At 40.0% G+C, this 22988-nt stretch overlaps 1 protein-coding gene across 2 annotated transcripts; it reads right to left on the bottom strand.

Annotated features, from left to right (window-relative positions):
* Nucleotides 1-6535: 6535 nt before the first annotated feature.
* Nucleotides 6536-22905, bottom strand: NDUFS1 (NADH:ubiquinone oxidoreductase core subunit S1). 2 transcript variants are annotated; one of them, XM_075511462.1, is made up of 19 exons: nt 22629-22905; nt 21533-21600; nt 21204-21295; nt 19653-19760; nt 18395-18471; nt 18221-18302; nt 17981-18111; nt 17073-17258; nt 16455-16589; nt 15930-16044; nt 14787-14932; nt 13478-13606; nt 11552-11681; nt 10901-11061; nt 9149-9303; nt 8370-8545; nt 7484-7618; nt 7214-7286; nt 6536-6894 (listed from the first exon to the last, which is right to left on the bottom strand). In XM_075511462.1, exons 2-19 carry the CDS (start codon nt 21594-21596, stop codon nt 6803-6805), a joined length of 2187 nt encoding a protein of 728 aa, XP_075367577.1. In that variant the 5' UTR covers nt 21597-21600; nt 22629-22905; the 3' UTR covers nt 6536-6802. The 2 variants fall into 2 exon arrangements, with proteins under 2 accessions (XP_075367577.1, XP_075367576.1); XM_075511461.1 differs by lacking the exon at nt 22629-22905 and adding an exon at nt 22432-22604.
* Nucleotides 22906-22988: the final 83 nt, after the last annotated feature.

Below are 22988 nucleotides of genomic sequence, written 5' to 3'. Positions count from 1 at the left end.
TGAAGAATTGTATTCTGGAAATTCCATTTCTTCATTACAGAATAGGTCTGTCTGCTTTGACTTTAAAGTGGCCGCATCCCTGGACCAACTGCTCCGGCCAGGAAACGTATTGTACGCTTGACCACAGAGTGGTCAAAGAACATTAATGTTCCCTAAATCACTGGTTTCTAGGTAATGAGGCATACTTCACTGATGGGTCTCACTGGTATTAATAGTGTGACAGAGGGCAGTGACATAGCGAATAAGCTTTGTGAGTCTAATAAAAGTAATGGAATAGATGCTTTAGGTTGTATACCAGTTAGTGGAGGAGGCTGCATCAAGAAATGAACCTTGACTCTCTCCCAAGGTCATATGCACACCCAGTGCAGACCTCAGGAATTTCTGGAGCGTGACTTAGACGCTGTGCCTGTGGTGAAGAGTCTGGGGTTTTCAGCAAATAGTATTATAACATCAGCATCTTGGTATTATTCCTTGAAAAACACATACATTCTGAGGAGACAGTTCCAATGTCTTCAAATGCTTGCGAAAGGGATCAGCAATTTATTTAAAACGCAGGTAAATATTGTGAAGGGGAGGAACAACTCTAAGTGTGTAGGTGTTCATTAGACTTTCATATATAGAGTCACATTTGTATAGAAGATCTTGTCTTTAGGCATTTAAACACTGAAAAGGGTGGCAAATTAAATAAAAATGAAAATTATGATTAGACACATTCTTCTAAGCAACATCTTGAGCAGCAGTTTTATGTGGTATTGGTTTATTTAATTGTGGTAAACTCTGGGGTCAAGCTAACCATTAAAGTCCAGCATAATAGTATTATTGAAAAATGCTTATTCTTATTTTTCAACAATTCTTTAACATGGAAATTATATTGCAGTGGCTGTTTCTAGCATATCTGAATTTCAGTTATCCTGTCTGCTGCAGTAGTATGTTTTTGATAACCGGCATGCTTTTTGCCACTTTTCCAAGCATCAAAGTAAGAGTCCCTATACTAAAACATTGTCTACAGTCTAAAGATTTTTCTCTAGCAAATACACCCAAGTTATGGCATAAATTCAGTTTCTTCATTTGGCTGCTAAACCCCTTCAAACCCATGTTTTTGTGCACTCCTATATGGCAGACAGCACAGCTGAAAGTATAGGACAAGCCATATTTAGAACAGAGTAACTTTGCTTTCCTTCTTTTGAAGTCATACATGCTAGCAAAGCAACACCAAGTACCAATGACTGACCTTGTTTTCTGGAGTCTTAGGGGCTTCATTAAAGCTTATTGGAGCAATGGGAATTTTGCTGTGGATTTCAGTAGGAGGATAGTTGCAGAAGTATTTAACCAATTGGGAGCAGACGTATGCTAGCTATTGCATGATAATATAATTAATTGATAGTGAACTGTACCGAAAATAGTAATTAACTAAGTCTTAACTAATCTGTTCTTCATTATCAATGTGTATTTTAATCTGCATTAAATAAATGGTATTGTCTTCCTAAAGCTCAGCAAAGACAAAATAGTAAGACTAGTAATTGTGGGAAGGTTGTCCAGAGTACATGACAGGCATCTGTGGAGACTTCTTTAAATAGAAGACAAATGGATGGAATAAACTGTCCCAGCAGAATGCTCTAATACAGTCTGATTTTACTGGGAAGCCCACTGTTAATTCAAAGCATACTATTGTATTTTTACTATCTGCTTCTGTCTATTGGTATTTCATTAACTGTAATTGTAGCGGTTAAGAAACTACACACTTTACTACCAGTCCTTCTTTCTGCTATTCAGTTATTCATTTACATTCAGGTTAGAGTGGGTCTTGGTCATTGCTGCAAACTGGAAAAATGAGAATTCCCACTCTGGATCAAATCAACGATCTCTTACTCTTCTGAGAGTAGCCAGTATAAGATGCTTCAAACAAAGGTGTGGAATATCCTGTGATGGATAATTCAGAAACGAAAAGCATGCAGGACAGGATTTTTCAAAAATAGTTGGAGTTGAGCTAACATCAAAGCATAAGGCTTAATTGCTGTCTAGGGTCATGAGATCCCAGTGGATTTTGAAAGTTATTTGTTATACATGAAGCTTTTTGCTCTTAGTATGTTTCTTTTTGATGCATGGTTCTTATCTCTGATCCATTTCAAACATAGACACAGGTGTACAGAAGGTGACAAGAAGAAATAAAATTACTTCTTTGAAATATTAGTTAAGCATATTCAAAATTCAGTATTAGCATCAGAGCGAGGAGATGCCTCTACCAGCTATGATGTCTTACTACACAAAGAGGCCTCTAGATCTCAGTAGGCTTCTCAGCGTTAGGCACAGTGAACGGATGCTTGCATGTAGCCGGAGGAAAACACATATTAACAGTGTTTAGCATAGCAGCCTTTGCTGATTATGGAGTCACTCAGAGTTTGAATCGCAAGGGTTTATATATGTCTCTTATGACTCTGTGCCATTCCTCTGTTGTGCTTAGCTGTGGGGAGCTGGGGATACCCAGGTACTGTGGGACACATTGCTGATATCATTCCATCAGCTAATATGTGTTACTGTAAAGTGTCTGTTGGATAAAACCTTACACAACAGAGAGGACCATGACTTGTATAAGCCCCCACACACAGCGAAGGATTCGGTGTTTGTTTCTGAACAAAGTTTTCCTTGTGACTCTGTAAACTCCAGTATTTCATTCCCAAAGGTACCTGTGCCCATTTGACATTTTATGAATAATAATAAATATCTGTTAATACCCATTAATAATAGTTCTGGGTTTTTTTTAAACAGGATTTTAAAAACTGCTTCTTGAGCAAGGCAACTTCTCGGGTAACTCTGGGAGAACTTACCCCATAAAACATGTTCTTGTACTCCTGATAAAAAGCTTACTTCGGTTGTCAGTGAAGTCCTTAACTTTTAGGTGCTCTCCATAATTCCCCACTTACTTACTGCTAATTTTTCTCCATGATGGTATTCACAATTAAGTCCTCTTCTATCAGTTTGCTTGTTAGCACTTTTTCTGTTCATGTCCTGTCAGTGCCTTGAAAGAGTCAGTCTTTCAACCCTTCATCACTGAAGGTGATTTCATCTAATTGCATATTCGAAGGACAACAAAACAAATAATTATTAAGAGACTGTCTTTGTTTTGGGAAAGGATGTTTTGGCTTAGCCATTGTTTGGAGTTATTTTCTGAGGAGCAGGCGTGTGGGGACAGGGAGGGAGGTGAGGTTTTATTACCTTTTCTCTTTGATTAAGGCTGATGCCAGGCTGCCGCTCTGCTTTTTCTTTAGCTCTATGAATCTTAGCTGCTTTTCTGTCCGCTTCAACAGTAATACACAGCACATCCCCCAGCCAAGCAGACAGCAGCCACTACGTTGCAAGAATCTCTCAGCCTCAGAAGAGGCATTAATCCCAAATCTTTTACTTCCTGGGGAAATGCTACAGACACTTCCTTTTCTGCCTTGAGCTACGCTTCAAAATACATTAAAAAAAAAAAAAAAAGTAGTTACAGCTATTTTTATGACTGGCCTAGTTTTGTTGGCTGTTTCAGAGTCTTGCTGAGAACATACCCCAGTTTGACTTGACTTCCATTTGGGACCACATTGTCTGGTTTCTTTTTATTGAAGAAGCTCACTAAATTGCCCAGGATTTAAAGCAGTCTTCCTCTGGAACTGTAGGGGTGTACCCATGGGATGATGGTGCTTCCAGGAAGGTGGTTATTGAACAGGGTTTTTTAAAAAATTTGTTTGTTTTAAAATCACAGCTTTAGACTTAGATGCTTAAATCTGCCTGCAGTATTTTGACAAAGTTTGTTCCTCTTTAATATGACTGTTGGTGTTAACCTGGCCTAAACTTGCTTGAAAAATATAAGTGCTTAGTAGGGTTCTACTGTGAATTAACACAGCCTTTTCCCTCTCCACTCCCCACAACCTTCTGCTGAAGACAGGACTAGATAAAGGCAAGGTTTAATCTAAGCCACGTTTGGGGTTACTTGCTTGCATGCAAGAGCTATGTCCACATAGTGCTGCATTGAGAGAAGAGGATACTTAATGACTAAACCCATCCATCTCTCTTCTAGACACATAGCTGTTCTTTCTTGTGCTGTCTGTGCAGACAGGAGTGTACAGGAAGAAGCGAGATGAAGTTATGGGACCATAACTGGCGATGCAACCAGTGAGAAATTCTGCCAGTTGGCCACCAGGTGGTACTAGGGCTGCATTTGGGGAATTAAATCTCCTTCAGTTCTGGTCTAAGCTTTAAAATAAAGTACTCTGTACCCCACAACACAGTCTGGATAAATGCACCCACCAACATTGCATTTGGAGGGTAGCTGCGTCAGCAGAACTGAACGTTCAGGCAATGTATCACCTAGCTAATAAGCCCTTAATTTAACAGTCAAGAACAATACTTTGAGCGTGTTCATCTCCCGTCATCCCAGCTCTTCATTGCCTTCTCATAATGCTCTGCTTTAATCTGAGGTTGCAGCTTCAGAACCAGCAAGTAGTAGCACTGTTAACTTCTTTTTTAAATAAACAGAATTAAGTTGCATGAATAACCTTGTTTCTGTAGATTTCTGTTCCAATACTTTGCCCAGGTTACTTCACCTCCATTCCTTTGCACACACCTACTATCGTTTTATCGCTAGGTGGGCAAAAGTCCACATATGCACTGACTGTCCAGCCACCAGAACAAACAGAAGAGATAAGGGAAGGGCTACACTGTAAACTCAGATGATAAGAATGCTAATTTAGATTTCTCTTTGCTATCCCGTTTCCAACAGTCAAATTTGCAGAGAGCCTTGTTGCTACTATCAAGTTTGGCTGAAAAGTTCTATGTTCGGGAAGAGGGCAGAAGCAGGACAGACAGCACGTGTACCTCATCCTTTTTGTCTTTCAAGATAAGGGCTGGACACTTTTTGAATAGAAATAAGGATCTCCTATATACACTAACTGAAGGATGCAGAGCTTTCAAAAAAACCAAAAAGTAATGTGTGCCAGAGCTCCCGGAGTTAAATAATGCTATAACATTTAAGGCAAAACAAAAAATGCTCTAAAGCTTTTGAACCTTTATAAATTTTGAAGTGAAGAAGTGATAACTGACTTGTTGCACAGCTGAAATTATTCCTCTGTGTTTGTACAACATGGATTTTCAGGAAAAAAATAAGGTTTTCATCCTAGGAACCTGAGAACCAAATGTTTTACTGAATATAGGATTCAGCTACATCCTTTCCCCTTAAACCTACCATCTGTGAGAAGAGCCAACTGCCTTGCTTTTGGCATGTGTTCTCACACACACTCTTCTTTTGCTATGTCCCTGCCATAAACCCCTCTTCCTCCTAAAGACGTAACATTCCACAAGGACAACATGAAGGCTGTATGCTGTACTCGGTCACACATGCGGACATACACACTATGGGGTCCTGTGAGCTGCCACATTAAAAACAGACTACAGTATTTCTAGATGTCTCATTAACATGCATGGTATCTTTGAACAAAGTGAATAGTTGTCTTCATTTTGTACCACCAAGAGGACTGATCCTGTTGGTAACTGGAAGATGGCAGGCTGAGTCAAACAATGTCCAACATTTAAGACCTAGTCAGCTCGTGTAAGGACACTGGACTATAACAGGACAACCAGGAAGAGTTTTCTTCCTAGGCAGAAGGAAAACAATTTTTAAAAAATTACTTGCTTGTTACTGAAAAATTTCAAGCATGGAAGAAAAAAGGAATTCTATAAAGCTAAGGCTTCTATAGCAGCACTCTCATGCGCTCAGTATTATTCTACACTGGAAAATACAGCTTTTCCTCATGCAAAATTAAGTTTGTTTTTTTTCTTTATTAAAAAAGTTGGACGTGATGGCTTTATGATACTGTTCCCATTTGCATGATTCTTGGAAGGATTACTCTAAACCTTATTATGCTAGTAGCCTGTTGAAGAGGAAGCTATCCTTCCAAACTTACATTAACCAACATAACAGAGTAGAGGGTCACTGTTCTGAAGTCATTCTAAAGCTTAAAAAACAAAACCAAAAAAAACCCAAACACCAGACATAACGCCTTCCTCCACTTTGCTATAAAAAGATCAGTGCCCAGAGAAACTATTCTGAGATCTTTTCTGTACTTGAACTGGTGTAGCTAAAGGCCTATATCTTTTTGCTAAATTTTTAAAGCAGTTCAGTGTGAGGAAGCTGTGTGAAAATTGCTTTCCTTTTTCACGGCATCAAAATTATTTTTATTTCCTGCATGAGTAGTTTCTCAACTGAAACGAAGTGGAGAAACATCCAAATATCTAGAGCAGTGGTAGGTCTGAACACTGACATAAACCAGGTATGCTTGACTCAAAAGAGGGACAACTTGCTCTGAAAGTGCATTACAAAAATAGCATGTTCACACTCTCACCAGTGCTTAAAATTAAGATACCTGGATACTCTGGAAGAAGGCTACAATCTAGTATGTTTGCCATGTAGACTTGATCCTAGCAAATCAAGACTTACTGAGTCTGAGTTGCTTACTGAGTTCTTTTCATGCAAGAAGTGGAGCTATATGAATAACATAGGTAATGGATTGTTTGGTATTATAATTTATTTGTATCATCATGTACTCTGCCTCTGGGTACAGTAAGTTGAGTGCTGCATGTTCCCTCAGACACAACAACAGTCCTGTAATATTATGGGTGTATTGGAACTGATGAAAAGGTGAATGAAGAAAATAAAAATACAACGACCTAGCAAACAGATTTTGAAAAAAAAAAAAAAAAAAAGGAAATCAGTCACAGCAGTTAACTGCAACAAATACTTGGATGGAGGTGGTAGCAGTCTGATTAGACTCTAGCAGCTGGCTGGCTCTTCTACTGCATGAGCACCTTCAACAACAGCTTTCACACACTTGGCCATTGTCTGGGATGCTCTACTGATTGAATCTGAAAAAAAAAAATCCAAACACATGTCAGTGTGTTGTAACTGTTAATTTTCAAAATTATACAGAGACACAATATAAAAGAGATTTAGTACAGGACTGCAAACAAAGAGGGTAAAGAAAATTGTTTAGTTGAAAATATAGTCCAATAGTCTGTGCTTTATGCAAATTCCAAATCATTTTACTGTAAAATTTTGTTTCTTCAAAAGACTCAAATCCTACATAGCTTAGTGGAAAGCTTTAAATGCCTCATAAGAATCTTACTGTAAAGCTAAGTAAAATGTACTGCTGATTTCAGAATGGAAAGGCCATACTATACATACCTGTCATATAAAAGTCTTTTATTGTGAGCTGAGGTGGAACAAGGGGATCAGCAAGAAGCTGTTGCTTCACTAACTGTGGCAGGAAAGGATAAAAAAGAAAGTCAGCTTTATGATAGGAACTCATTTCCAAAGCATTTGTTTAGTGAATTCTGCATTCAGTGCAGGTCAAAGAATGCTTGTAGTACTACATACGAAGAAGCTCCATTTCTTTACAAAGCATCAAGCTATGTGACAGCACTAAATCATGCCCAGATGCTCAGTTTTGGTTACCTTTGACAATTCATTTGCCTGGTTGAAGTAGTTAGCCTCTTCCACATCATCGTATCGAACCAGATTAGGAGATACTTCTTCTAAACGCTTCCGTATTTGATCAAGGTTCTCATATGGCAAAGTCATACGAGCCAGCTAAGAGATTCACAGAAAGAAATGCCATCAAATCTATGGATTTAATACATAGTGGTTTAGATTATCAATCCATTAACGTACCTAAAGTAAAAGCAGGAAAAAGCTACACTCCTGAAAACTGTACTTAAAATGTACAAACTGAAGCAAAGTCACAGTATTCTGTTGGCCTTCTGATGCCTACAGTTAAGACTCCCCCATGTTAAAAAACTAGGCTGTCCTGTTTGCTATACAAAGGAAAAAGGAGAAAAGACAAGAAGTACTTTTCTCCTTCCATACTGATGTCACTTATACTTTCCCTAGCTTACCACCAAATGTGATAAAAGTTGACGCAATTATCAATGCATCTTGTTCCCAGTGACTAGTAAGCACATATTTGACCTTATCTAATGATACCAGATCCTGTCCTGAGAGTTCATGCTGTTTTCTTTCTAAAAAGCAAGAAACTGCATCCTCCCACCAGTTTCCTCTAAAGCACTTAATGAAGATCAGCAGAATTTGCAGACAAAACTTCACCCATTATGCATTCCAGTAGCACACAGCAGCTACAACATTCGCACTATCCTCAAAAAGGAAACAATATGATTTAACTCAGAGAATTAACAAAGGATTCAATACAAAACATTACTTCTTAAGACTACAGTCATGTATTTCCCTGAAAATGTACCTCTTTTTTGGAAACACTTATGAATACAAAAGGAACTTGACCTCTCTGGATACTTTTATTAGAAGCAATTTCTAACAGCAACAGTACCTCAGAGACAGCTCTAATAATTCTCCAGTCTTCCCTTGCCATCCCAGGAGGTGTTACTGCTACTCTCGTCTGCTGGGCCCTACCCTCAGTATTCACGTATGTGGCTGCCTTCTCTGTATATGCTGCTCCTGGGAGAATAACATCAGCCATGGGAGCTCCCACATCCCCGTGATGTCCTAAATACATGGAAAGAGGAAACAGTATACAACAGTAAACAGTATGTAAGACATAACTAAGTCAAAATAAAAAGAAATGCTTTACTAACACCATACAGAATTTGTGTTCCCAGTTTCTAAGGTTTCTACGGTTCACTTAACCAGTAATATAAAGCCTATTAGGCTGACTGCTCTATGGTCTTACTTGCCTAATACTTTGGGGAGAATGAACGGACTACAAGCAGTAGTAAATGGTAGTTCAGTCTCTATAGCCACTCAGCTTTTGGGGGCTCCTGGAACAAGGATGCTTAGTGAATTTAGATAAGACTATGTTTTGGTATGATGGAACAACTGGGAACCAAACACCAGGTTTGAAGCTATGTTCCAGAAGACCAAACTGGTTTATATTCCCTTATTACTCATCAACAGTTTCTCATTTTTACCTAAGAAATAGGTAACTGCTATCTCAGTTATGTGGTGGAACAAATACGTTCCATTTCTTGGCAGAAAATAAAGGCTATAATTTATCAAAGGGTCAGATATGTTTCTAAGAATATGGCACTGTTTAGGCTTTCCCTCCAGCTATTAGATAGCAACATTTCTCAATTTACGTCTACCAATTACCTTGATAGATGATGAAACAGTCTTTTGGCAAATCCTGACGTGTTATACAACCCGAATCTGCTCCCAAGAGATACAATACTTTGGGAGGATTTTTCCTAATTGCCTCCACTCCTGGTTTGAAACCCAGATCCAAAGCAGCTACCTGGCTTGCAACCCTGTAGGAACAAGCACATTATGACTTTAAGTTATTTCAGAATTCTCCTTATTCCATCAGAAAAGACCTTACTTCTTTTTTTGACTGTTTAGGAGGAACATAAGAGGTCTCTAACAGTAACAGGATAAAAATGAAGCATAAAGGCAGCTGAAAATTTTGAGAGAGTATTTGACAGAATATCAGACTAGTTTTGCACTTTGACAAACTGATGCCATTTGAAGTTTTCATGGGGAATCTCACCTATTTAAGATGGGATAGCAAAAATAAAGGCAGACATTCCAGGTCAGGGCCTAGTAGCAGGCAGCTCACTTGTCATCTGGAACATCAAGGTTCATATTTCAGCTATGAATTGAACTCAACAGGCCTTTAATTTAGGGCACTCACATGGAAGATGAAAGACCAGCTACTGGACCATCAGCTACTCTGAAGCATCCAAGACTTAAGACCACTATTTCATCACTATTCATTTATTCACACACATAAATAGTTCTAAAAGGATGAAATAATAATTCTCATTTTCTGGCACTCTTTTTCTTTTCCAAAGAAAGTTTAGCATAATCCTGAATAATCAGGTGCCAGACTTACAATTATATTTAAAAGAAAAAAGGTTCTCTCTGTAGAGTACAGCTCTTTCAATGTTACTCATGTTTGTCTGACATAGTCAGACATAGAGGTTCCAGTAAGTTAAGTTGCTTTTTACACGTAAGGTAGAGAGGACGGTGGACCAAAAGCATGAAAAGTCAATAATATGAAAGACTGCCAAACTACATGTAAAAAAGGTATCATGAGTGTTGTTTAACTCATCAGTGTTTTGGTATTAAATGTTTCAGTTTCAACAGCAGGATTTTATATTCAAGTTCCCTTCAGAGGACTAAGCCCTGGTCTTGCTATACTAGTTTTACATCAATGAAGCTGCTTTTGGCAGAAGGACTTTGTTGAGTCTCTGAATCTGAGTGCCACTATATTTGCTGAAATAATTCTTCCTTTACAGAGGTTGTCAATTTGACAGACGGAGTTTTAGAAAGAGAGTGGGGAAGGACTGTCCCAAGAGAAGCCTGCCTATTAAAAGGAATAATATCCCAATAAACTGAATAACTACGATCAAAAGCCCTAAAATGAAAAGCTTGGAAGCTTTTCTATTACCTATTAAGTTAAGAAACTGCACAGTAAAAAGAATATTATAAGAAACCGTATTATTTAAATACTCTTGCCATTTTGTTTGTTTTTTCTTCCCCTATATAAAAAGCAATCATTTAGCAAGTGACACTGGTCTGCTGTGCATTCTACTGAGCACTGTGGTATGTTATTAAGCTCTGTTGTATTCTATACCTCTAAATTTAAACTTCACATTCTACATTTAAATATAACAGAGTAATAAAATCTCATGGAGAGCCTAAAAAGTTTGCCAGGTCAAGGAACCCATTTTTATTAAAAAGTTTCTGCTAGTTTGTACTTCTGTTTTTTACATTCCCTACAGGCTTTTATATTCCCTACAGGGTAAGCCACTTGTATGTACACAAAGAAATCTGCACACAAGTGGTAACTTGTGTAGGCCCAGCGTGAATGAAAACAGCTCCCAAAAAAGCTTTAAAGCAAACCTGTGGAGGATGTTCATGACCTTCCAATCAGAACCAACACCGCTCTTAGTCCTGGCGTTTTGTGCAATGGTGGAAACAGCAGCATGGATAGCTGCTCCGTCACTGCGCTGCAGTGCTGCACTACCTACCACCACCATTGGCTTTTTCGCCTGGTCGAGGACCTGTGCAAGTAAAGAATCAAGAAATTCATTCCAAGGCTCTGAAGACAATTCTTGGTGCAGATAATGTAATAAATCCCATAATTTCTACGTAAGTCTTCCGTGTAAAGCTACAGTTCTGAAATGGTCATTGTTTCATTTAGAGATAGAGCCAAGAGAAACTGCTATAAGCAGTATGGTACCCTGTCAATACTGAACTATACTCTTGATAACCAGACATTTAAGTGGAAACAGCAGTGGCTGAAACAGCCTGTTTTCTATCAAGAAATATTTCAGGAGTTTCCTGCACTACAAAGTTTTACACACCTGAATATATTAAACAGTTCACACATACTTGGTGCACGCTGATCATTACCTCATCTCTGCGTTTGATTAAAAGCAAACAACCCCATATACAACATAGTACTTCTCTTCAAATCTATGTCTGTGGGGAATTCAGATTATTATTCAATACATCTGAAATTTAACAGTCACGCTCTTAAGTTGTGTGTACCTTGGAGAATGCATGTTTTCCAGAAGCAATGTCCTGGAGTATCTGTGGGGACTCTCCTAGATGGTCATATGTGTAGGTCAAATTCACAGGAGAGCCAAGAAGAGCCACTTGCAAGTCATTGTGAAGCCAGCTGAAAACACAGCAAACATTTTATAAAAATCGAAGAAATACAGTTTTACTCAACCAAAGCCACTAATTATAATTTTAGCAATAACTTGATATAGGATGCAAATTCTTTCAAAGGAATTTAAATGGCATTCATTGTTTTGGTAACATGCAGTTTAGCATTATTCTGACTGTTAAAAAAGCTTAAGGTTTTTTTAGAAGACTGTTTCTCTACATACATTCTGGGACCAGTGCAGCAACACACCTCATGTGAGAAGTTCGTAACTTAATTCCCTCCTCCCCTCAAACTTTTGCCAATTCAGTGGAAAAAAAGGTTGCACAAAATGAGGTGCTACAACTTTAAACTATCTTTTCCAGTGTGAGGCAAAACCAAACAAAACAGAAGACCCCACACCTACAGCTACTATTAAGTTTATTTAGCGTGACTTAACTCTTAGTTACTTTAGAACTGAAATTAGTCATTTGTAGGAGGAAAGTATTTCTTGTATCAGAAACAACGTGGCCAGCAGGACTAGGGAAGTGATCATGCCCCTGTACTCAGCACTGGTGAGGCTGCACCTCGAATACTGCGTTCAGTTTTGGGCCCCTCACTACAAGAGAGACATTGAGGTGCTGGAGCGTGTCCAGAGAAGGACAACGAAGCTGGTGAAGGGTCTGGAGCACAAGTCTTATGAGGAGCGGCTGAGGGAGCTGGGGTTGTTCAGCCTGGAGAAAAGGAGGCTGAGGGGAGACCTTATTGCTCTCTTCAACTACCTGAAAGGAGGTTGTAGAGAGGTGGGGGTCGGTCTCTTCTCCCAGGTAACAAGGGACAGGACAAGAGGAAACAGCCTCAAGTTGCACCAGGGGAGGTTTAGACTGGATATTAGGGAAAATTTCTTCATCAAAAGGGCTGTCAAGCACTGGAACAGGCTGCCAGGGAAGTGGTTGAGTCGCCATCCCTGGGGGTATTTAAAAGACATGTAGAAGTGGCACTTAGGGACATGGTTTAGTGGTGGACTTGGCAGTGCTGGGTTAACGGCTGGACTTAGTGATCTTAAAGGTCTTTTCCAACCTAAATGATTCTATGATTCTATGAGTTTGACAGTGCTCATGGTTTTAGAAATCCATTTAGATAAACAGAGAAAAATTTAGCTGGTTAGAAATTTTTCCTTTTTGCAGCTTCTCATAGCACAGACTTATAAAACTGCATGAATAGTTCACAAATTTCATTGCATTTTTTCCTCTCAATTTTAAGGCCATTATTGTTTAAAATTATGTATTTTGGAAGATCACAGCATTAGGAAGGACAGGGCTTTTATAAACCGCAGTTGTCTCCTGCTGACATATCTTGTTGAAATTGCATTAGCTATGTACAAAAGTTTGGGAAAGCTACATTACTTGCCAAAGAAAATGTTAAACTTGAATGAGTGCTTCTAAAATCAGCAAGTCTGATTTGTTACAACAACAATACAAAAAGCAGCAAACTGATGCTGAAAATAATTCTTTAAGGAGTATGCTTTAACAACTTCTATAAGACAGAAAATCTGAGGTGTCTGTGTAATGTAACAAATTAATAGATGTCCAAGTATATGAACTTAGCAAAATGTCAAAGTGAGAATGAACAAAACATAGCTATACACTACAGGGAGAAGAGACCCCCTCTTTCTACACATATATCACCGTTCCCTTTACTAAAAGGTGAACTAAATACAGTGAGTCTGTCTCAATGAATGCTCTCAACTTACAGCCTGCAGCTCCACCTGAGCATTGTATCAAATCCAGATGGATCTGCATGCTTATTCACCACCAAGGAATACAAACCTCTTCCGAATTCTAGCATTAAAAAGCGGTGCCTCAAAGCGTGGATTGGTGCCAACCAGAAGAAGGACATCTGCCTCCTCCACTCCGGCAATCTTGGTATTAAGCAAGTAGTTAGAGCGTAAATCTGTGCTATAACAAAAAGATTTAAGAAAGAAAGAGAATGAGAATTCAGTAAAGGGAAGGAATGAAAATGTGGTAAAGATTCTAGATGCTCAAAATATTTTTTCATCTCAGGAGGAGAAAGAGAAAGAAGAAATTTCTCAATCCGAATTACAAACCCAAATAAAAAGTTAAGAGCTTCTCTCTTTCATGAGTATCAGAGACAGCAAAACATTAAAGGAATTACAGTGTGGATATTTCCTACATTTACAGTTATTGTCAGCCTTCACAAACTTCATCTGCTATCACACAGTTTACAAGGTGTCCTCGTTTCAGCTGGGATAGAGTTAATTTTCTCCCTAGTAGCTGGTGTAGCGCTGTGTTTTGGATTTAGTATGAGAATAATGCTGATAACACACTGATGTTTTAGTTGTTGCTAAGTAGTGCTTCCACTAGTCAAGGACTCTTCAGCTTCCCATGCTCTGCCAGGTGCACAAGAACTGGGAGGGGGCACAGCCAGGACAGCTGACCCAAACTGGCCAGAGGGCTATGCCATACCATATGGCCTCATGCTCAGCATAGAAACTGGGGGAGCTGGCCGGGGGGCAGCGATTGCTGCTCGGGGACTGGCTGGGCATCGGTCAGCAGGTGGTGAGCAACTGCATTGTGCATCACTTGTTTTGTACATTCTTTTATCATTATTATTATTATTATTTTCCCTTCCTTTTCTGTCCTATTAAACTGTCTTTATCTCAACTCATGGAGGTTGAGATACTTTTTTTTTTTTTATTCTCTCCCCCATCCCACCAGGGCGGGGAGGGAGGGTAAGCGAGTGGCTGTGTGGTGCTTAGTTGCCAACTGGGGTTAAACTATGACACCAGGTCATAACTGTACTATAGTTTTCACAACACAAATAGAAATAGACTAAATTATCCAACTTACAACAAAGTGTAACTGGCTTTCAGTAGCCTACTGTTAAACTGCAGCAGCCTCAACATACAGTAAAGTGTGCAACCCTTGCTGTAGTAGAGACTATGTATCAACTCACAATCTATAAATACTCTCTATAAATGAATACTGTAAATTCAAACAAAACCTGCTAATGCACCAGTAATTGCTATCCTTGGTAATTTCAGAATCTTACCATGAGATGATTTGCAGACTGGAAAGTTTATTAACATACTAATTACAGTATTGCCTGAACTCTTACCCAGCTCCGGCAGTAGGGAAGACCTCTTCAGTGCAGAGCGTATCACAATTTACTCTATTCAGTAAGTCTTTCAGAGCTATTAGCGCTTCTGCATCCACCAGTCCTCCTACAATTGCTGCTACTTCCTTACCATCAACAGCCTGTAGCTGGAGAGAGAGGAAGTATAAACATAAACAAAAGAAACCACTGAAATAAATTCCCATTTGGCCCAGGTAAATGTTACATTAGGATGTGCCAAAGCCAGCAGCGCAATCCGCTGGCCTGGAGTAGCACAAACTGATCAGCAGTGTCTGACTTTTACAAGGGAGCAACGCCAGCTCCTTCAGAACTCCTGATAAGCAAAGAACAGCTCTCTGTATTCTGTGCAAGTCTCTCCCACTTGAGTTATTGCTCAGATGTGGCTAATTCTCACTTGGTGTGGTGAGGAGAAGATTGGTGAATGTTTTTATTTTAATGAAGCTACAGTGCAGACAGACTACAAACTTCCCTAACACAAGCTCAGGTAGTAAACTCAACTCAAAGGTATTATCTGAGAAGCAATAGCTTTCGTAACAAATCTTGCTACTGTACCATGGGCAAAAACATCCTTGAGGAAAGTTCAATTACAGTTATTCAATTCTATTTCATCCCACATAAAATTTTTAATCAAAATCCAGAGCAGTCATGCAGCACTTCATTTGAGCAGCAGAATCAATCACCACACAGAGAAAGCACTGAGGCAAGCGCAATTCAGATATAAGTAATACAGAATTAATGGCTTTGATTGCAATAGTGGTGATAGCACAGTTTAAATAAATTTAAAGAAGTCTTCAGATAGATCAGAGTAATTCAGGAAAGTTGCTTCCTCCTAGATTTCTGAAGGAACAGTTTAGTTTCCTATTTAAATAAAAGTAATTTCTCTCCCAATGGCCCAAATGAAATCATGATAAGACAAAGTCCTTCAGATAGCCTAATCCAAGAAACAGGAAATAACATTCAAAAGAAGACATTTAAGTAGAAATACAATGGATTACAAGCCAAATGCTCCACTCTAACCTTAAAGAAAAAAGTCCTTTTCTATATGACTTTTTTCATATTAATCATTGTAATATGTCCAGCTTTAGAAATTAATTTTACGCTACATATATTGAAAATTGTTCTTACCACACCAGCAACACGAGTTAATACATCCTCCCATGAGGCATAAACAAATAGTCCTTTCTCATTTTTGATCATTGGCTGAGTAAGTCTCTGACGCTTCAGACCATCATAAGCAAACCTAAGTGAACACCACTAATATTATTAAAGAGTAAAGACAAAGATAATTGTGTATACTAAATATTTTCTAAGACTGACTTTTCTAACAGCTTGCAATGATTAGAAAAGAGAAGCACAAGAAATATTTCCCCTGAAAGTTCAACTCTTCCTTCTCAAAAACAAGCAAAAAAATCTGTTATACAAATAAAAAAGTTACTGTAAAAAAAAGCTACAAAAATGAAAACATTAGAAAACTCAGTAACTTCAATTACAGTATTAAAAACATATTTTACCAATTATTCTTCACTATAGCTTTACATTATTAACAGTGGAATCCAGAAGTCAGTGCTACTGTCCACATTTCTGGTTCTGCAAAGTGTGCCTTTAATGCATGCATAAACACGCACATGGGTACAAACACCTCCTACACACCTTGTTTTGTCAGATATCCATTCCTCATTTATATCTTCATGCAACCTTGGCAAAATTCTCATCACTTCTCCAGTTCTCGTACTCACTACAATGTTGCTTCCAACTGCATCAAGAACATCAATTGACTCTACCTTCCTGTTTAGAACAAATAAACCATTTGCAGTTTTCTATATACAAGCAGCAGCAGACTACATAACAAAACAACAAAAAAAATAAAGTGCTGTAGGTTTAGCTTTAGATATACATATAAAAGCTTAGTTTTACAAGATATTTTAAATAATATCCTCAACAATTACTGAGTTAATGAATTTGAATTTTCCTTTATACGCATTTTTTACTGAGCAATCAGCACAACCAATCAGCACAACTCCAGAACATTTTAGAGTGAAAATAAGGGAAGAATAGTCTACAAACTATAACATTCTTCCTTTTCTTGAATGATCTGTGAGTAAATAACAGAATTTGTGTTAGATTCAGTCTATGGAAAAGTCTACAACAAAACTGCAGAGAATAAAAATCAGAGAAAACCCTTGGTATCATAGATGGACATATTCTAAGATAAAAGTGTAAGACAGAAACAGAGAAAGCTGCATCTTCAGTATGAATTAAGATACATACCTTGTCTCCCATGGGCGTGCAGTAAAGGCATATGGCTTGGAGGTAAGAGCACCAACTGGGCAGATGTCAATAATATTTCCTGATAACTCAGACATGAACATTTTTTCAACATAAGTACCAACTTGCATATCGTTTCCTCTTCCAGTTGTTCCCAAGTCATCTACCCCTGCAACCTCACTAGCAAACCTGGTAGATACAAAAAGAATGAAAAACCAATCTGGAACGTACAACAGCAACATAGTACATTTTTCAACCCTTATCTCATTTTCTTAAGGTAAAATATTAGCCTTAGTTCACACACCTGAAAGAAGAAAACAATCGTTTAGATGCATTAGTCAGTGCCATCACATGCATCTGTAGAATTTCATTTAGACAGGGCTACAAAAACTGGGTGGAGTTAAATCGAAAAACAGAGCAGTTCAGTGCTCATTGAATTTCACAGTCTGAGTCTAAGACTAGTCCTAACTAACAAGTTCTTTCTAGGACTAGGCTGGTACATTGCGTTTCCATCTGGCTCATGTTAGCTGGTACTGAAGCTCAGGACTACAGAACAGCATAAATACAGCTACCAGAGGCTGTCAAGAATAAATAAATCTTGCAACTATGGCTGAGGAAGTCACTTAAAGTTTTAAAATCCATTCTGGCACTAACATCATGGGACCAGTTCTGCCCTGTAGAATTATGATTTCACTTTCATGTTTTGGCTATCTCTCTATTTCCTGCATGACAGCTGTCTGGTAGCTCTGGGAAACCAGCTATGAGTCCCTACCAGAATAAAAATTCTTAAGTACAGTCAGAAAAGAAGTAAGAAAAATTGACTGCCTCTCACGGTGTTTCTTTCACAAGTAACAAACTGATATAAATACAGCTGCTCAGTACTCTCTCCAGTGAAAAATAAAGGACATTACCTGATACATCGAGTGCACTGTATACACCGAGTCATGATTGTTTTGACTAATGGGCCAATGTTCTTGTCCTCCACAGCACGTTTTCCCTCTCTAAATCTACTCCTATCACTGCCAAACATCATCGATTGATCCTAGAACAGACAACGGAAAACAGACATATCCAGGCTGCCGGAAAGCACAATTTCACCTAAGACAAGAGTATTAATATGTAAGTCTACACAATTTAATTAGATGTTGTACCTGTAGATCACATTCGCCACCCTGATCACAGATAGGACAGTCCAATGGGTGATTTGCCAGCAGGAACTCCATTACACCCTCTCTGTTGGGTTCAGGAATTAAAGTTAATGTCAACTTTACATTATTTAGCAGATAGTACAACTGATCAGCTATAGGAGGCTAAAAGAAAGGTACCTTGCTTTCCTGGACTTCTCAGAGTTTGTCAGTATGTTCCAGCCCTTCATAACTGGCATGGCACAAGCAGCAACCGGCTGCAATCGTCATAAAAAGCAAGCATGAACACAATATATTTCTTCTCAACATGGGCACAAACCCCAATCTCCCCCCACATTCTTACGTAGACATCTGTTATTAATTTAACATGTTGTAGAAATAAAAAGTTATCTGCAAGGAAAAAAAAGAAGAAAATCTAACCAATAAAGTCACTAGAAGCCAAATTTATTAATAATCTGCTATATCAAAAGGTTAATTAGCTGTGATTTATTTATTTTTAAAGTTGGAAATTTTACAATTCCAGGTTTCAATTCAAGTAGTTAATAGCAAGAAGAAAGTCAGTTTTAAGAGATATAAGGCAAATCAGAGATTCAGCAGAGATCTGGAAAACCTCTAGAACTGAAGTTCAGAGTATGCATCATTTTAGACATTTATTCGGACAAAGCCTATACAAAGACTCTTGGAATAAAATTTTTCACAAGATTACTGCAAGATTAACAAAAACTCCTGCTCAGAAAACAAATCCCTCCTACTTTTCAATCACGTCACGAGACAGACCATCATGACTTCCATCTTGAGTGATAACCCAACGTTTCCAGAGACACAAAGCTCAAACTATGGAATTCAAGTTGAGGTGAGCTAAAGAGTTTTACATGTGAATATAAATGTGTAATCCAAGACTGCACTCCAAAAGAATGCCTCAACTATCTGCATAGATTTCTTAATACTGCTGAAGACAGCCTTCAATCCTGAAGCCATTTACTATTTTACAACAGACATCAATGGTACGTAATGCATTAAAATATAAACTAATAACTAACCGCAATCTCTACTTAGCTAGAACAAGCCTGCAGACACTAATCCTACAGCTGAATTCATACAGTATCTGAAGTTTACTATTTGTGTAACATCAGCTGAAAATAAGCAGTTGAAGCCTGAATTACAGAAAATAAAAATATATCTGATTGAAAACGCACAGCTATCAAATGCTCACATCCAGGAGCAAGATAATCCTTGCTATATAATAAGAGACTGAGAACTGACTTTGATCCATAGACAATCACTGTGGTCCAGTGAGAAGAAGGGAAAAACCTGCTTCAAGCAGCTGAATGACAACAGTTTGCGTGCTAACGATAGTGCAAACAATTATTTACAAGATTTAATCTAGGCCCTAAGCACAGCAGAAAAAATTGTAATTCCTGTGAAACATATACAATACCTTGGGAGCTTTCTCTATTTCCACAAGACACATCCTACAGTTTCCAGCAACAGAGAGACGATCATGGTAACAAAAACGAGGTATCTGAATTCCAGCCTTTTCACAGGCCTATAAAGAGTAAGAAACAAAAGAAAATTAAATTTTCTTGAGACCTTTCAGTTCCACTTCATAAAACCTTATTCAGTTTTTCAAAGAATAAGTGTTAGTGCTCAGGAATATAGCTCATCAACCTTTCATCTTAAGAAATAACCATAAATAAAAAATAGCAATCAAGCAGAAACATGTCAGGTTATCAATTACAAACATATTTTTTCCAAAATTTGTAACTGATTGAGGAAATGAAAACTGACCTCTCTTTCATTCTTTCCTCCAAGAATACAGAGAATTCTCTCTAATAGATAGGACACTAGCAATAAAAATAACTCTTTAAAGAAAGCATGCACTATTTAAAGAAAAGTGCATAAAAGAGGAAAATTTGAAAAATACAAAGGAAACAACAATGGGCATAATGACTTCTGATAATTCAACAACACGGATACTCTGTATAAAGGTACTATAGCATAGTCAATCTTCAACGTCAGCAGAACCCCAAACTCAGAAACATTCTTCCATGACATGTCTGAAGAAGAGACAGGACGACAGAGACAACATTTCCAGAGAACAGATGAAGACGGCCTTTCCTGGGTAAAATCCCCATGGCTGATGGGATCTATGCTACAGCGCTAGCTATGCCTACTAGAAGAAACACCACTGAATTTGATGAAAAAGAAGTAACAAGATCTAATTTTTCTGATGATTTCTACAAAATATTATAATATGTAAGCAAAACTAAAAAGCTAATAAAAAATAGCATTTAAGAAAATATTACATTAGACTCCTGCTTGGGGCATTCTAATGCCTATAACTTGTATCCAAAGAATAACAGATATATTTTGAAATAAACACTGCGTACTTTAATTTTCTAACTCACTATACCACGTCTCCATTTAATGGCTTCTTAAAAAGAAGTTAGACTGGAAAAAGATCTACTTGAAATTTTGGCCTGACAAGCAACAATGCTGAGTACTGGCTGGGAGAGCCAGGTTCCATTTCTTCCCACGCCAAGAAGAATAAAACCAGCGAACGATCAGCATTCTGAATCATAAGAACTAATAACCAAAAGGAGACAATCCCTCATTTACCTGAGACACCACTTTAATAAGATACAAAATTAACAGGCTCTGAAAGATCACCAGGTCACACAGAGTTCAGAGCTAGAATTTCAACCAGAATTTATCAAAGTCTGTTATTGCATTGCATAAATTTTTGCAGTTGGGATTCAACCTGCATGCATCTTCTTTCAGGCAATCATGGTAGATGCTTCTTTTTCAAACACTGAACTCCCTAAAGGATTTCTGCCATGCGAAATTGTATTCACAGTCAGTGAAAACACTCCTAAAGAACTGCAAGAAACAATGCAAAGGGTTTTTTTTTTTGCTATATAGAATAGAATATGCTGCCAAGAAGTGATTTGGGGAGTCCAAGAAAAATTCAGCATGCCACTCCCCACACCTGAAGTACTGTGGTTCCTGGGTTCACCAGTACAGGATGACCATCCACAAACACTTCTATTTGGTTGCTGGCTGCTGTCGCAGTTGTACGTCCTGAGAGACATGGAAAAAGAAAACAAAAACTTTCAGTTACTGCTGGATTCAAACTGTCAGACCCCACGCTCCTTATCTTACAGTTGTAACAGTATTGATACAATTCCAGTTCTATAAACAGCACAACAAAGAATTCCAGAGTTGCAAACGAAGTACGGATAGGTGCCCTTCAATAAGTCAGCTACACATACGTTAATTTTATCACCATACACACACGCATAGACTACAGACACTTACCACACACTTTGGAGGACTGGGTGATCCCAGCTAGGGTCCTGCGGACAGCAGGTAGTCGAAGCATGGTGCTTTGGTAAGAGAGAAAACAGCACTGAGTTTTATCGGTTCAAATGTTTGCAGACAGGTTTTAAAAAGGCAGAGTAAAAACTTCCGTACTAGTTGCAAAAAAGTATGTACGTGCCTATATGTGCAGAAGAGTAAGAACCTTCTTTCTTAAACTACAAGGTATGGCTCTCTTTTTATAACTGTCTATACTTCATATATAAGCATGTCACCTGACAGTAAAAAGGGTGCAAGTCACGACGATAAACAGCTGGCGGCCTAGCTCAAGCCACTACCTCTGCGAGAGCTGCCAGGAGCACGGACGAAGGGAGAGCAGCCATCGAGAACGGGTGGCAGCTTCACCGCAACCGGTTCGTGTTTACAAACAACCGCAAAGGCACGCAACAAGCGCTCCGCCGCCGGCCCGAGCGGCGGCTGCGGCCAGAAACCAAGCAGGCTCTCCGCCTGCAGCGGGCCAACGCGCGGGGCGCCTGCCCGCCCCGTCCCCCGGGCCCCGCTCCCCCAGGGGCCGCGCCGGGGCCTCGCCAGACGGCGCAGCTCAGCAGCGGGCCCGGCGTCCCCGTCCCCGCCGGCGGCGCCTCCCAGGCGGGCCCCGGCGCGCTCCGCCACAGCGCCGGGGCCGAGGGCACGGCCCGCGGCACCGCCGCCCGGCGCGGGGGTCACCTTGGAGGCGCCTCCGCCGCTGCCCGCCGAGCAGCCCCCGGCCCGCCGCGGAGCCCGTCAAGGGCATCGGGAGCCGCGACGGGAGGAGGGCGCCCGTAACGGGGCCGCCGCAGCCCGCCGTCCCCGCGCTGCGGAGGCGCCGCCGCCGTCCCTGCCGCGGCGTCCGCCGTTACCTGGCGCGGGACAGGCGGCGGAGGCGCCTCGGCCTTCCCCGCCGCGGCACGGGCTGCCCTCCGCCTCAGCCTCTATGGCGGCGGCCTCGGGCCTTTCCGCCGCTGCCCGGAGCCTTCTTCGGCAGTCTCCGGAGTGGGCAGCCTCGGCGACGTGCGTCGTTTCCTGACGCGCGCGTTCGGCAATCTTCGGAACTAACCGCTTCGGGGATTTCCGTCAGACGATCGGCGAACGATGGAACTCGGCAATTTCCGCCGTTCTCCCAGCGCCTTCCCGGCCACCGTCAGGCACGCCACCCTCGGCAATTTCCGTCTCCTTCCGCTTCTTTCTTCGTCCAACTCCGGCAACTTCCGCTGGTGCCTGCGGTGCGGGAGGGGGGGCCGGGGGGACAGCACAGGGGATGTTGCAATGTGGCACTGGAAAGCTTCCTGGGCCTTATCACTCACGTTACATTTATTACTCCGGTCCTTCCCCGCTCCTCCGCTGTCCTGTCCGCTGCGCGCCCTGCGCCGGAGCAACCCCTGAGGAACTACTTCGCGGTTCATTCTTGCGGAGGGCT

This window comes from Mycteria americana, chromosome 9 (genome assembly GCF_035582795.1).
Source record: "Mycteria americana isolate JAX WOST 10 ecotype Jacksonville Zoo and Gardens chromosome 9, USCA_MyAme_1.0, whole genome shotgun sequence".
NCBI lineage: Eukaryota > Metazoa > Chordata > Aves > Ciconiiformes > Ciconiidae > Mycteria > Mycteria americana.
Note: the sequence above shows the minus strand (reverse complement) of the source record. Positions and strands in the feature narration are given on the sequence as shown.